This window comes from Peromyscus maniculatus, chromosome 3, assembly GCF_049852395.1.
Source record: "Peromyscus maniculatus bairdii isolate BWxNUB_F1_BW_parent chromosome 3, HU_Pman_BW_mat_3.1, whole genome shotgun sequence".
NCBI lineage: Eukaryota > Metazoa > Chordata > Mammalia > Rodentia > Cricetidae > Peromyscus > Peromyscus maniculatus.
Genome location: NC_134854.1, coordinates 51,555,581 through 51,568,544, shown reverse-complemented (window position 1 = coordinate 51,568,544; position 12,964 = coordinate 51,555,581). Strand labels below are relative to the sequence as shown.

The 12,964-nt window shown below is 49.9% G+C and overlaps 1 protein-coding gene across 8 annotated transcripts in view; it reads right to left on the bottom strand.

Moving 5' to 3' along the window:
• The window catches only part of Dennd2a (DENN domain containing 2A), an 88,706-nt gene that overhangs the window by 10,990 nt on the left and 64,752 nt on the right, over positions 1 to 12,964 (bottom strand). For all 8 annotated transcript variants that reach the window (XM_042273081.2, XM_006990404.3, XM_042273086.2 and 5 more), the window contains 5 exons: positions 12,769 to 12,878; positions 11,866 to 11,935; positions 9,673 to 9,750; positions 8,824 to 8,964; positions 7,100 to 7,248 (listed from right to left, as the gene is read on the bottom strand). In XM_042273081.2, coding sequence (XP_042129015.2) covers positions 7,100 to 7,248; positions 8,824 to 8,964; positions 9,673 to 9,750; positions 11,866 to 11,935; positions 12,769 to 12,878 — 548 coding nt within the window. The remainder of the gene's footprint in view (positions 1 to 7,099; positions 7,249 to 8,823; positions 8,965 to 9,672; positions 9,751 to 11,865; positions 11,936 to 12,768; positions 12,879 to 12,964) is intronic.

Genomic DNA, 12,964 nt, shown 5'->3' with positions numbered 1-12,964 from the left:
AGAGCTAGCCTAGAAGAACCCCAGTGCACCCCTCCAGCCTTAGCACCCACATACTCTCAGTCTGTACAAGATGGAGCATCCAGGGGCCAGAAACGGAAACTTTCTCCTGAGGCCACAAAAGGAGTCAAGGATCTCACTGTAAGGCTAGTTAGCATGCCTGGGTCAAAGAATGGCGGTGATGTCTCACTCAGAGGAACTATGAGATAACCCCAGGATCTGTGAGGGTCTCATCTATGTGAGGAAGGCCTGAAGGGGAAGGCCTGACAGAGGCAGCATGACCTGGGGGACTCCAAGGAAAGAGCTGGAACATGTCCCAGCCGAGGACACCTAGTGATGGGTTCGAGGACAACAGCATTTATGTATGGCTTTGTTAGCCTCTAAACTGTGCTCCGAAGGCCCTCTTCCTGGTGTTAACACAAAAGTCAGAATGTACCCTTCCCCTGTTGAGACAGGGTCTCATATATGGCAGGGTGGCCTTGAACTATGTACTGAGGATGATTCTGAACTTCTCATCCTCCAGCTCCCTGGTATTGGGATTATAGGTGTAGACATGCCTGTTTTTTTTTTTGTTGTTGTTGTTTTGTTTTGTTTGTTTTTTGTTTTCTGTGACAGGGTTTCTCTGTGTAGCTTTGGAGCCTGTCCTGGAACTCACTCTGTAGTCCAGGCTGGCCTTGAACTCACAGAGATCAGCCTGGTTCTGCCTCCTGAGTGCTGGGATTAAAGGTGTGTGTGTGTGGGGGGGGGCAGCCACTGTGCCTGGTTTTATGAGGTGCTGGGAACCTAGGGTTTCATGCATGCTAGGCCAGCACTCTCCCAGCTGAGCTGCACCTCCAGCTAGTGACATTTCGGAATTGTTTTCAGCGCTGGGAATGGAAGCCAGACTCTCAGAAACGCTAGGCAAGTACTCTACCAGGGTGCTCTTTTCCTCAGCCGCGACTTTATAATGTACTGTCGTGCTGTTAAAATATTTTCTTTCCACAGAGCTCTGCTAAATTAGACTCTTGTCATCCACCCTGAGATCCTGCTGGATCCTCAAAGTGTAGCATTTTGGGTGCCAGAGCAGAAAGGTAGTGGGGACCGCCACTGCTTGCAGACAGGCCTTGAGATGGCAAACACTGTTGAGTGCAGCAGGATCTAGAAGACATTCAGGACCTCCCTGGAGCTTATGGAAACCGAGTAAAACTGAACCAAGAGGAATAAACAAAAGAATGAGTACATACAGCTACACGTGAACTTATTTGTGTAGTTATCCATGTGCGGAACCCAAGATTCAAACACCGTTGGTCGAGATTTGGCCATCTCATCCTACTCCTCCTTAGCTAGTAGATGAACCCTCCTCAGCTTAGGATTTTTTTTTTGGACTATAAAAAGATAGGATATTGAATATTAAGCACTTGGCCATCTAGAACTATTTATTTATTTATTTATTTATTTATTTATTTATTTATTTATTTATTTATTATTATGTATACAGTGCTCTGTTTGCATGTATCCCTCCAGGCCCAAAGAGGGAGCCAGATCTCATTTGAGGTGGTTGTGAGCCACCATATGGGTGCTGGGAATTGAACTCAGGACCTCTGGAAGAACAGCCAGTGTTCTTAACCTCTGAGCCATCTCTCCGGCCCCCATCTAGAACTTTTATACCAAGTTGCTTATGTGCAACACTGACTCCAGTCTATCCTAGTCTATAGGTTTAGCTGAAGCTTTTTAGAGCTGAAATTAGTAAATAAAAAACAAGATGTTTATCATAAAGGAAATGAAGATGTGTGTAGGGAAATATTTATCTGAGTTGTTATGGTGACAGAAGGAGCTATCACAACAGCATTCTTTGCTTCCCATCTGCCAAGCTGGAGCCTGACAGAGCCTTTAGAAACACTCAATGTCCACCCTAAAGATGAAACAGAGCAAAAATGTTATTTTAAATCTGGCAGGTTTTTGGCTCAACTTAAAACCCTTCTCTAATTCAAGAGTGTTTGCCACCGACTCCCAGCAAGTTGCTCTCAGACTCCACAGCAAAGATAACTGAATGCACTGTGTGGGGGGTGAGTGCCGGGCCGCTAAGGCCCGCCAGGGATGTCACAGGGCCACTCCCTGGGTTTGCCATATGTCCTGTTCTCATGCTCTGCTGTGGCCCCACCGAGACTGGGGCACAGAAGGCAAAGGGGAGAGGCTTCCCCCCACCGTCAGCTGAGCGGGACTGGAGTCCACGGGTGCTCGGCAGAGGAGTGTCGCAGATGTAGGCAGCAGCTGGGATGCTAACGACTTCCTTCTTGGAATCTTGCAGCTCAAGAAACTTGCAGCCAGCCCTATCCAGGCCCTTGTTGGCTAAGGCCTGGACGGAGAACCTTCAGTTCCCTATGGCTACTACCCCATAAATCATACAGAAAGGAATAGATCCTTCCACCAGGCCTATGAATCAGAGAACCAGGAGGCTTGGAGGTTTCTGACCCATGGAGTCTGATCCTTCAGATCTGAGAGAAACCTGGAGACTCCCAGTCACACCTACCCACCGGGGCCTCTGTTGGAACGACACTGAGAGAAAGAAGGAAGGTTCTGGAGAAAAACACTTAGCTTTCCTAGCCACAAAGGAAAGGAAAGGAATCTTACTGTTTTTCAAGACAGGCTCTCGATATGTTGACAAGACTAGCCTGAAACTTAAAGCCATTCTTCCTCAGCCTCCTACTGGGATGGCAGGCTACACGCACCGCCATACTCACACGGGTCTGGACGGCCTACCTGACAGAGATGTTCTGCATTCCTGTGGATGCACAGGGCCCCGGAGTCTGTCTTGTCACTGTCCCCCCGGTACACTGCAGCTCTGGCCCCCTCGATATGTTCTCCATCGATAGGCGGCCCCTCTACACCTGGCTTCCTTCAGCAGTGTGAGCTAAGCTCTGTGCCTCTCAGGGCCCCGACCCAGCACCTACTTGACGTGACCTGAGCAGGCGAAGGCTGCACACTTAGTCCTCAGGCCCCACGGATATGCTCATTAAAAAAAAAAAAATTATATATATATATTGTTTTGTTTTTCCAAGACAGGTTCTCTCTGTGTAGTCCTGGCTGTCATGGAACTCTCTCTGTAGACCAGGCTGGCCTTGAACTCACAAAGATCCACCTGCCTCTGCCTCCTGATTGCTGGGACTAAAGGTGTGCGCCACCACGTCTAGTTTAATTTAAAAATGTACATGGTATTTTGCTTGCATACATTCTGTGCATCATGTGTGTTCCTAATGCCTGTGGAGGCCAGAAGACGGCACCACTTGAAGAAGCCAGCAGAGGGGATTCCCTGTAACTGTTGTGAGCCTCCATGTGGGTGCTGGGAGTCTTCCTCTGGAAGAGCAAGTGCTCTTGGCCACTGAGCCATCATTCCAGCCTGTGCTCACTGTTTTCTTTCCTTCTTGTTTTAGAAACAGGCTCTTACATAGCCCAGGTTAGCCTCAAATGCCTTATGTAGTCGAGACTGAACTTGAACTTCCAATTCTCTGGCCAACACTACGTGCAGTGGTGACGGTGTGTGCCACACAGCCAGTCCACAGTGTGGGGGATGGAAGCCAGGGCTTTGTGCCCACTAGGCAAACCCTCTGCCAGCTGAGCTACACCCCCGACCCCTGTTCACCTCTCCAGTTAGGCTTTGTTCTCGTCCTGTAAGTCACTATTTGCAGGAGAGAAACTTCTGCCTACAATAGCCTCCATGTAAATCTGCACGGGACTAGTGTAACATGGATGTTAATTTACTGGGCAGGAGGGAAAACATACTGAGCCATGTTTAACAGCAAAAGTGTCTGCCTAGGACACTGGAGCCCAGAAAGTCACTCTCCAGGGCTCAATCAATCCCTATGCCCTACAAATGTGGAGACCCAGGATTAAGGGCTGAGTGTTCAGGGTCCCTCCTGCTCTGGGAAAAAACTTCCAGTGTGATCTGAGAGGATGTGCATGTGTGAGGCTGTATAGGGACTAAAGTGCAATTTAAGATGTGATATAGCAGCCAGGCGGTGGTGGCGCACGCCTTTAATCCCAGCACTCGGGAGACAGAGGCAGGCAGATCTCTGTGAGTTCGAGGCCAGCCTGGTCTATAAGGTGAGTTCCAGGACAGCCAGGACTGTTACACAGAGAAAAAACCCTGTCTTGAAAAACCAAAAAAAGTGATGTAGCTCAGTTGATAGAGTTCCTTGCTTAGCTTTCGAGAAGCCCTGGATTCCATTCCTATAAACTGGTCTTGGTGGTGTATGCTTGTAGTTCTAGCAGCTGGGAGGTGGAGGCAGAAGGATCAGAAGTTCAAGGCTATTCTCAGCCATACAGAGTATTTGAGGCCATCGTGGGATACTTTACATGAGACAGTGTCTCAAAAATAAGTAAATAAGCCGGGCGGTGGTGGCGCAGCCTTTAATCCAAGCACTCGGGAGGCAGAGCCAGGCGGATCTCTGTGAGTTCGAGGCCAGCCTGGGCTACCAAGTGAGATCCAGGAAAGGCACAAAGCTACACAGAGAAACCCTGTCTCAAAAAAAACAAACAAACAAAAAAAAAAACAAAGTAAATAATAAAAATGCAATTAAGACAGTTTATATACACACAGGCATATGTGCACACTAGTTAGTATAAAGCCAGGCTCTGGCCCCAAAGAGGGCATAAAAATTAGCCATATTCCTGCTGCCCTCCCCACCCCTATAAAAATCTCCCTCTGTGGCATCCAACATCTGCTGCAAAAGCCACCAAGGATGATTTAAGTGCCCTTGCCTGCCACAGTGAGTAGATCTCCAAGAGCAGAATGTCAGACCCCACGGAAGGTAAGGTGAGGAGAAAAACCCCAAAGGCCCTCCTGGACTAGCTGAGGACCAGAGCAGAGACCTCTCAGGAGTATGGAGATCTGCTCAAGGGGGCTGGCCAGTGTCCATTCTGCCCACTCAGAAATCTGTCCAGGGCAGAGGCAGGTGGGTGGCACTCTTTTCTAGACTCTTTGGTAGAATGTATCCCAGGTCTTCTAACACTCGGAGCCCACGCTGGCTGCTGGCTGGGCAGACACTTCCTCCCCGCCTGTCCCCATCCTTTCTTTCACTGTACTCCGACCAGAAAACTCATACTTGATGCTCGGAGCCTGCTCAGCTCCAGCCACACTCACGACCTTAGGCATCTTCTCCAGCTTGGCCTCCCTTGGTCAAACATCTTCATCTTAGAAGGAAGTTCCTTAGGGGCTGTGTCCCCAGCTCCACTCCTGGAGGGCTCTGGATTTATTTATCTGGTCTCTACTTGTTGCCAAGACCTTTCTTTTTTTTCTTTTCTTTCTTTTTTTTTTTTTTTTTTTGTTTTGTTTTGTTTTTCGAGACAGGGTTTCTTTGTGTGGCTTTGCGCCTTTCCTGAAACTCACTTGGTAGCCCAGGCTGGCCTCGAACTCATAGAGATCCGCCTGGCTCTGCCTCCCGAGTGCTGGGATTAAAAGTGTGCACCACCACCGCCCGGCCACCAAGAACTTTCTGAAATCCACCTTTGCCCCCTCCCTCAAATCCAAGCCTTGAGAATCTAAGGGGATGGGGGCTGCTAGGGAGCAGGGAGTGGGCCTTTCAGAACATGGAGACAGTTACCACAGAGCCGATGAAACCTGATCCCGGTCACTAGAGGGCTATTAGTCATCCCTGGCTTCCAGGACCCAAGCATTGAGAACTCTGTCTGATTTCCCAGTGCCCAGGAGCCTGGAGAGCTGCCCAGCTCCCAGCACCAGCTGCAGCCTGAGGACGGGGCCCCTGCTTCCTGGGCTGACAGCAGTGCACAGGGAACGTAATAATGGTGACATTTCAAAGTGAAGAGGGGCTCAGACATGCGATGGGGACAGCCAGGGGAGAGCCAAATGGCAACTGTCCAAAGACGGGCATCATAAAGGTGACCAGACGGCTACAGTGGAGGACAGGGCGGGATGCTTGCTCCCCCCATGAACTCCATGTTGAAACATGTGATCTCTTCATTCCTCGGTCCCTTTCTTCCTCCCTCTTCCGTTCCCTCTCCACAGCTCAGAGTCGTGGTTCCTCTCCAGACCACACAGGCAGTGCTGCTTTTCCTGTTAGTTCCTGGCATGTCTTCTTCCCAGATGGGCCTCTCAGGTGGCCGTCACTACTTCAGCCGCTGGTGGCCCCAATCCTGGCCCTTCCTGGGGTGACAGCCACCTCACACGCTCCTATTCTCTCAGTTCAGAGGAGGCCAGTATTTTGGCAATTTTTTTTTTTTTACATACATTGATTGTGTGTGCGAGCATGTGTGCACACATTCACAGAAGCCGGAGAACAACTTGCAAGAGTAAGTTCTCTCCTCACACTACGTGGGTGCTGGGGATTGAACTCAGGCCGTCTAGCTTGGTGGCAGGGACCTTATCTGCTGAGCCCAAGTCAGTGGTTTTATTTGTTTTGTTTTTTAAATAAGGTCTTACTGTGTGGTCCATGCTGCCCTGACTTCACGGAGATCCACCTGCCCCAGCCTCCAGAGTGCTGGGATTAAAGGCCTGAAATGATGAAAATGCAAGGAATTTTGCCTTTGCCAGAAGTTCAGGATCAATACAAATTCTTATTTCCTTCTGGATTTTTTTGATTTGTGATGTGGCCTTTTTGATTCAGAGATCATTGGGCTATGGATGGCATCCTATAGGGCAGGTGTGTGTGTGTGTGTGTGTGTGTGTGTGTGTGTGACTTCTGACTCCTCGCTTCACACGGATGGCTCCTCCTGCCTGCAACATACTCTGGGGCTCGGTGCTAGGTCAGCATCTCTCCCACCCTTTGCCACCTGAGCTCACGGCTCTAACAAGCCCTCCCCACGTGGTGCCATGCAGACTGCTTACTTCTTGGTGCCCGACTGGAATGAGAACTCTGGAGGGCAGGTCCACATACCTTCTGCCTTGGTTTCCCTCACATACAAGAGTATCTCGTTCACAGCAAACCACACGGAAAGCAGGCCGCATACCAGAGAGGCATATGCCGCACACAGTCTACCTCCCCTTGCCCCACGAGGGGCCGCAGAGGCCTCCGGTCATCCTCGCTCCCCGGAACCCAATCTCTACACCCTTGAGAGTCTGAGACTGGCATCGTTCACACATACTATCAGAAGCGGCAGAGCTTGGTACCTGAGTTTGTCTGCAATGAAGATGACCCTCCTTTCCAGAAGCAGGGAGGCAAAAACACTGACCAGGTGCCGGACGCTGAGGGAGGAGAACAGAGACTCAAAATCCACATGCTCCAGCCGGGAGTCCAGGGGGCGGCACAGCTCGATCACCTGCCAGGGAACGGAAGCAGCTTTGAAGGTGGGCTTACACCGCACGCCTCCCTGGAGACAAGGAAGATGGACAGCAGAGTGCTCGGCCCTTGGCCATGTAAGGAGCTCCTCCTGGAAGAGCTTACCTGGATGCCCCTTGGATGGTTTAAGTTGAAAACTGACCTAGCCTCAAAGTCCTGGGGGAAATCCTGTCTCTGTTGGAAGAAAATCCCTGGCCCTGAACTATTTATTTATTTGTGTGTATGTATTTATTAAATGTGTGTGCATGATGTGTGTATGAGTGCAGGTGTGCATGTACCAAGGCACATACATGTGTGGCGGTCAGGGGGCGATTTTCAGGAGTCAGTTCTCCCCTCCCTCTGTGGGTTCCAGAGATCAAATCAAGCCATTGGCTTGGGCAGCAAGTGCTTTTAAGGAAAAAAAATTATCTTTTATGTGTATGGGTGTTTTTGTCTGCATGTATGTGCACGATGTACACACAAACCATGTACAAGCAATGCAGTACCCACAAAGGCCATCAGATCCTCTGGAACTAGAGTTACAGATGGATGAGTCACCATGTGGGTGCTGGGAATCGAACCTGGGTCCTCCGGAAGAGCAGAAAGCACTCTTAGCCACCGAGCCATCTCTCCAGCTCTATGGCCTTGAATTCTTGATCCTCCTGCCTCCACCTTCCAGAGGCTGGGATTATAGGTGTGCCCAGCACATGCCAATCCCTTCTGTGTGTTCCTAGTTTTTAAGCTTGCTGTGTGTATCGTCTTGTTCCTCACTTGCTCACATGACCTGGGTTTCTCACAAGTTGCATGTGTGAGTTTCTAAGCTTCTGTAAAGAGCTGACTTCTGTCCAGTGACATCGGTGTGAGAAGAGTTTCCCTTCTACCATAGCATAGTACTCTCCCCACGCTGGGACTCCCTCACTGCTAACCTCCTGCAACAATCTCATAGCCAAGATACTACACCCGTGTGGGGTGGTTGTGTGTTCCCCACAACTGCTCAGTGCTGGAAAACCGGGTGGACGTGGTATGTCCCCGATACACCCTCTTCTCTTCTGTCTCTAGAAGCAACTGGTTTACAGCAGAGATCCCAGGTCGGAAGGGACCGGTGTTCTGACGTTTACAGGGCTATCATGACATGAAAAAGAAAGAAGAAAACAAGGTTCCTCATCAGGTCTCAGGGTCCAACCAAGTAAATGACAGGATCTGAAGCCTAGGGCAAATAGTAAGTAGTATCCAAGACGGTCTTCACTGCAAAGAACAGTTCATGTCATAAACTTAGGAACACAGACTGAAAATGTGAACAGATCCAAAGAAGACTGATGACTATGGGCTTCGAAAAGAAACCACGGACACACAGCGCATGTCTGGGAAAAACCGCATGCTGTACTGCATGGTTCTTGTGGGTTGCCTCCTGGAGCCGAGCCTGGGCTGGATAGACTGGACCGAGGGTGGGGTTTATGAGGCGTGATCAGGGAAACCACTGAGCTGGATGCCCTGCTGAAAGACAGCCTGTCCAGCCACAGGGACTTGGCTGGCTGGGCCACCTGTTCTGACAGAGGAAGCGAGTCTGACAGCTTACCTCAGTCCCTGAGCCTGGCAGGAAGTTCTTGACAACGACAGTTTTGCCCAGGGCTGGGAAAGGGGCTTCCATGACGCTTCTCATGAGGGGCTGCACCAGGGCAGGGGAGATGCCTCTTCTCTTTTCCACCTCGTCCAAGATCTACGAGTCAGAAAGGCAGCTCAGCTATTCTGAAGCCAGGCGGTCAAGGTGTGCTCAGTTCTGGTGCCTCAAGAATTCAGGGGACAGAGGGGTGGAGCTCATGAGGAGCTGTTGACTCCTGACTCTCTAAGACACTGGCTCCAATAATTTTCTTTTCTGTGTCCCTTTATGTGACTTTGTAGTTCATACTACGTGTTAATAGGGAAACCACAGTTTCTTCTTGCTACTTTGACAGGTGACTTACTGAGTCGCTACAGGTACAGTTTTTATTCCTGTGCTTGAGATCCAGCCAAGGGCTTTGTGTGCACTCGGGACTGAGCTACAACCCTGACCCACCCACCCTTCCTCCTTCCCTTTGTTCCTCTGTCTCTTCTTCAGGACCTAGTTCTTAAAAATCCTCTTTCTCGACAGGGTCTTTCTCTATAGTCCACCCTTGGCCTTGAACGAGCAATCCTCCTGCCTCAGCCTCTCCAGAGCTGGAATTACAGGAGTGAGCCCCCATGGCCACATCCTTCATTACTCTTATTTCTTGAACCACTGATGAGAGAAACCGATGAGAAGTGGGGAGAGAGCGGAGAAACAGTGAGCAAGATCGCAGGAATATGACTAAAGGCGGCAGGAGATGGGTGCTGTCTCCTGGGTCCCTCTGGGGTGCTGTTTCCTGAGTCCCCCTGGGGCCGGTCTTGTTCTCCCACCCCAAGTTCTCACCTTTGAAAAGAGGCTGAAGCATCCCAGGCGGCTGACAATGCAATACACTTCAGGAAGCCGCTTCCCTTTGCCTCCAGGCTTTTTGGGAGAGAAATACAAGGCCATCCTGAGTATCAGCATCGACAGGAGAGAAAGAACCCTACCGCTCTGGAGCTATCATGTGAGGTAGGTACTCACCATCACCCTATTTTACCATTCAGAAGTCTGTGGGACTATTTTGAAATCCCTGTTGCATTTATGTGTTTCTGTGGGCGGGTGCATGCACGCCGTGGTGCACAGGTGAAGGCCAGATAACAACTTTGCAGGCCAGTTCTCTCTTTTCCTTCTTTGGTTTTTTCGAGACAGGGTCTCTCTGTAGCTTTTTGAGCCTGTCCTGGAGCTCGCTCTGTAGCCCAGGCTGGCCTCGAACTCACAGACATCTGCCTGGCTCTGCCTCCCGAGTGCTGAGATTAAAGGAGGGCTCCACCACCGCCCGGCCCAGTTCTCTTTTCTAAGATCAAGTCAGATACCGTGGAGCTGGAGTATGGATGGCTGTGAGCCGCCAGCTGCATTTTGGGAACCAAATGCAGGCTCTTTGCAAAAACAAGTGCTCCAAGCCCCCTGGAGCCAGCTCGCCAGCCCCCGTGGATTCCAGGGATGAAATGCAGGTCCTCGGGCTTGGCAGCAAGTGCCTCCACCTCCTGAGCCATCTTGCCAGCCCTGTTTTGACTCTTTGGAAGGCCCTGAGGTCAAGGGTGCAACGCACAGGTGCTGACTGTGGTCTTGGACCGTAAGGTCGGGACGCTTGTTTACTGCTTCACTGCAGTCCCTCCTGCCAGTTGTTTGAAAATGGACATTTATTAAAACCACGATCCCAAATGAGAAGTCATTTAGGAAATCCCTTTTGGGAAATCCCTTTCAGCTACTTTTCAAGGGACCGGGACCAGTTAATCTCAAAACTTTAAAGCAACTATAATAACGCAGGTATCAGTCCACTTAGTCTGTTCAGTTGTTACCCACACTTCTTATCCATCAATTGGATAAATATTAAACATCTAATGTGTCATGCATTAGCAGCCCTCGTTCTCCCTCTTTCTTGCAATGGCTGGAGATGAAAACCACGGCCACCGCTGACATATATCCCTACCCCTTTTAAGCACATTTCTATGCCGGGGGTACTCGGAGGTCAGAAGAGCGAGCTGGATGCCCTGGAGCTGGAGCAGGGATGGCTGTGAGCCACCAGGTGTGTTCTGGGAGCCAAATCCAGGCTCATGTAAAAGCGACAAGTGCTCTAAACTCCGCAGCCAGCTCTCCAGGCCCAGTTTCTGACCTTTTTTTTTTTTTTTTTTTTAAACATTTATTTCTTATGTACATTGGGGTTTTGCCTGCATGCATGTCTGCATGAGGATGCCAGATCCACTGGAGCTGGAGTGACAGACAGTTATGAGCTGCCATGTGGGTGCTGGGAACTGAACCTGTGTCCTCGGAAGAGTGACCAGGGCTCTTAACCGCTGAACCATCTTTCCAGTCCTGAACCTTTTCTTCTTAGTAACTATTCTGAACGTTCTCACTCAGCAACCAGGGTCTGTTTAGCAATGTTTTATCACAAAGGAAAATTGGCTTAAGGAGAGAAAGGTCTTTAATTTGGTGGGAAAAAAAAAAATCAATGAAGCACTTTCTTTTTGGTGTGTGTGTGTGTGTGTGTGTGTGTTCAAGACAGGGTTTCTCTGTGTAACAGCCCTGGCTGTCTTGGAACTTGCCCTGTTTGAGTTTGAGGCTGGCCTTGAACTCACAGAGATTGGCCTGCCTCTGCCTCCCAAGTATCAGGACCAAAGATGTACACCAGCAAGCCAGGCAATGAAGTATTTTCTTACTGATATAGAGACATCACCTCTTCCTACTAAGAAAACTTAATGAGTCTTCAAATCACCCCCTGTCCGTGTGTGTGTGTGTGTGTGTGTGTGTGTGTGTGTGTGTGTGTGTGTGTGTGTGTTGTATGATTTGAGACAAGCTGGCCTTAAACTCAAGAGCCTCCTGCTCACCTTCTTTGGTACTGAAATTACAGGTGTACATTACCAGGTCTAGCCTTATCTATGTTCTTTACTCCTTGGGTAACCTGCCACCACCTGCACCTCCAGCAGCAGAGGTGAAACCTGAGTCTCAAGGGGTTGACTCTCTAGGAAGTTCTGGCTGAGTGACAGGCAGAGTACTAACCAGCAATCTTCGGCAATAACCGAACCTTCTGCTCCCATCTTCTCCAGTTAAGACAAACGAGAATGTTTCACTGTGGTTGTGAAAACACAAACAGGTTACAAAACATGACAAATCCAAAGGCACATCCCCACCGGAGCAGTGAAGCGGCAGAGGGCAAGGGGGAGGCTGGAGAGATGCTCAGAGCTCTTTGCTCTGACTGCCCATCCTTTTAGAAGATAGAGTGGAAATGTCCTGAGAGAGGTTTTTCTACCCATAATTCTGTCACCCGAGCTATCCCAGGGTGTAGACGTAACGGTTAGTCACTATGAGAAGGAAGAGGGATTGTGTTTCTCTTCACTAGTGGAAGGTGAGGGTGTGACTCAGGAGGGAACAGCTGAGGAGAGGAAAGGGATGGGCCTTTCTCGGGCCTGGCCATGGGGTGCTTCTCTCACAGAAATGTTCTTGAACAGCTACCTTGAGGCTGGCCTTCAAAACTGCAGGCCAGCTTCACAGAATGCAGCGTCCCTCAGGCATTCAGCATATGAACCTACTGAGTTGGGCCAAATGCCGACAGCTAACACCACACACGCTCTAAAGCAGAAATGTGAACAGATCCCAGTCCGAGCACCAGCTAGAGAGGCCACTGGAATGCTTCCTGAGCCCTGTGTGAGTGCGGATGGCTGGTGGGCCACTTCCCTAACTTTTCCCAGATTAGGATTCTATTCGGGAGGCTTCATAAATGCCCACTTAGAAGGTGTCTCTTGTCTCAGGGAAACTTGAAAAACACACAGGGAGATTCCAAGGCTGGAGCCAATGAGGATTGTTAACTCCTAAGTTATAGGCTCTGCTACCTAACACCGCCTCACCTCCCCCATCCAACTCTCAAACTGTGGCTGTGGGTAGAGGGATGTTGGAAGCTCTTACCTGGTAAACTCCTGGACAGGAGCCCAGTCCTTGGCATCGGGGAAGCAGAACTGGGGAATAGCCTTCAGTTGGTCCTCAGCCTCTCTCATGAACTTGAATGACTTTTCCAACTGCAAAGAGCAAGACGGGAGAGGGTCACAGACTAATCCTGAGAAGGGAGGAGAGGTAAAGCCCGGTGCCCCTTCTCTGCCTATGA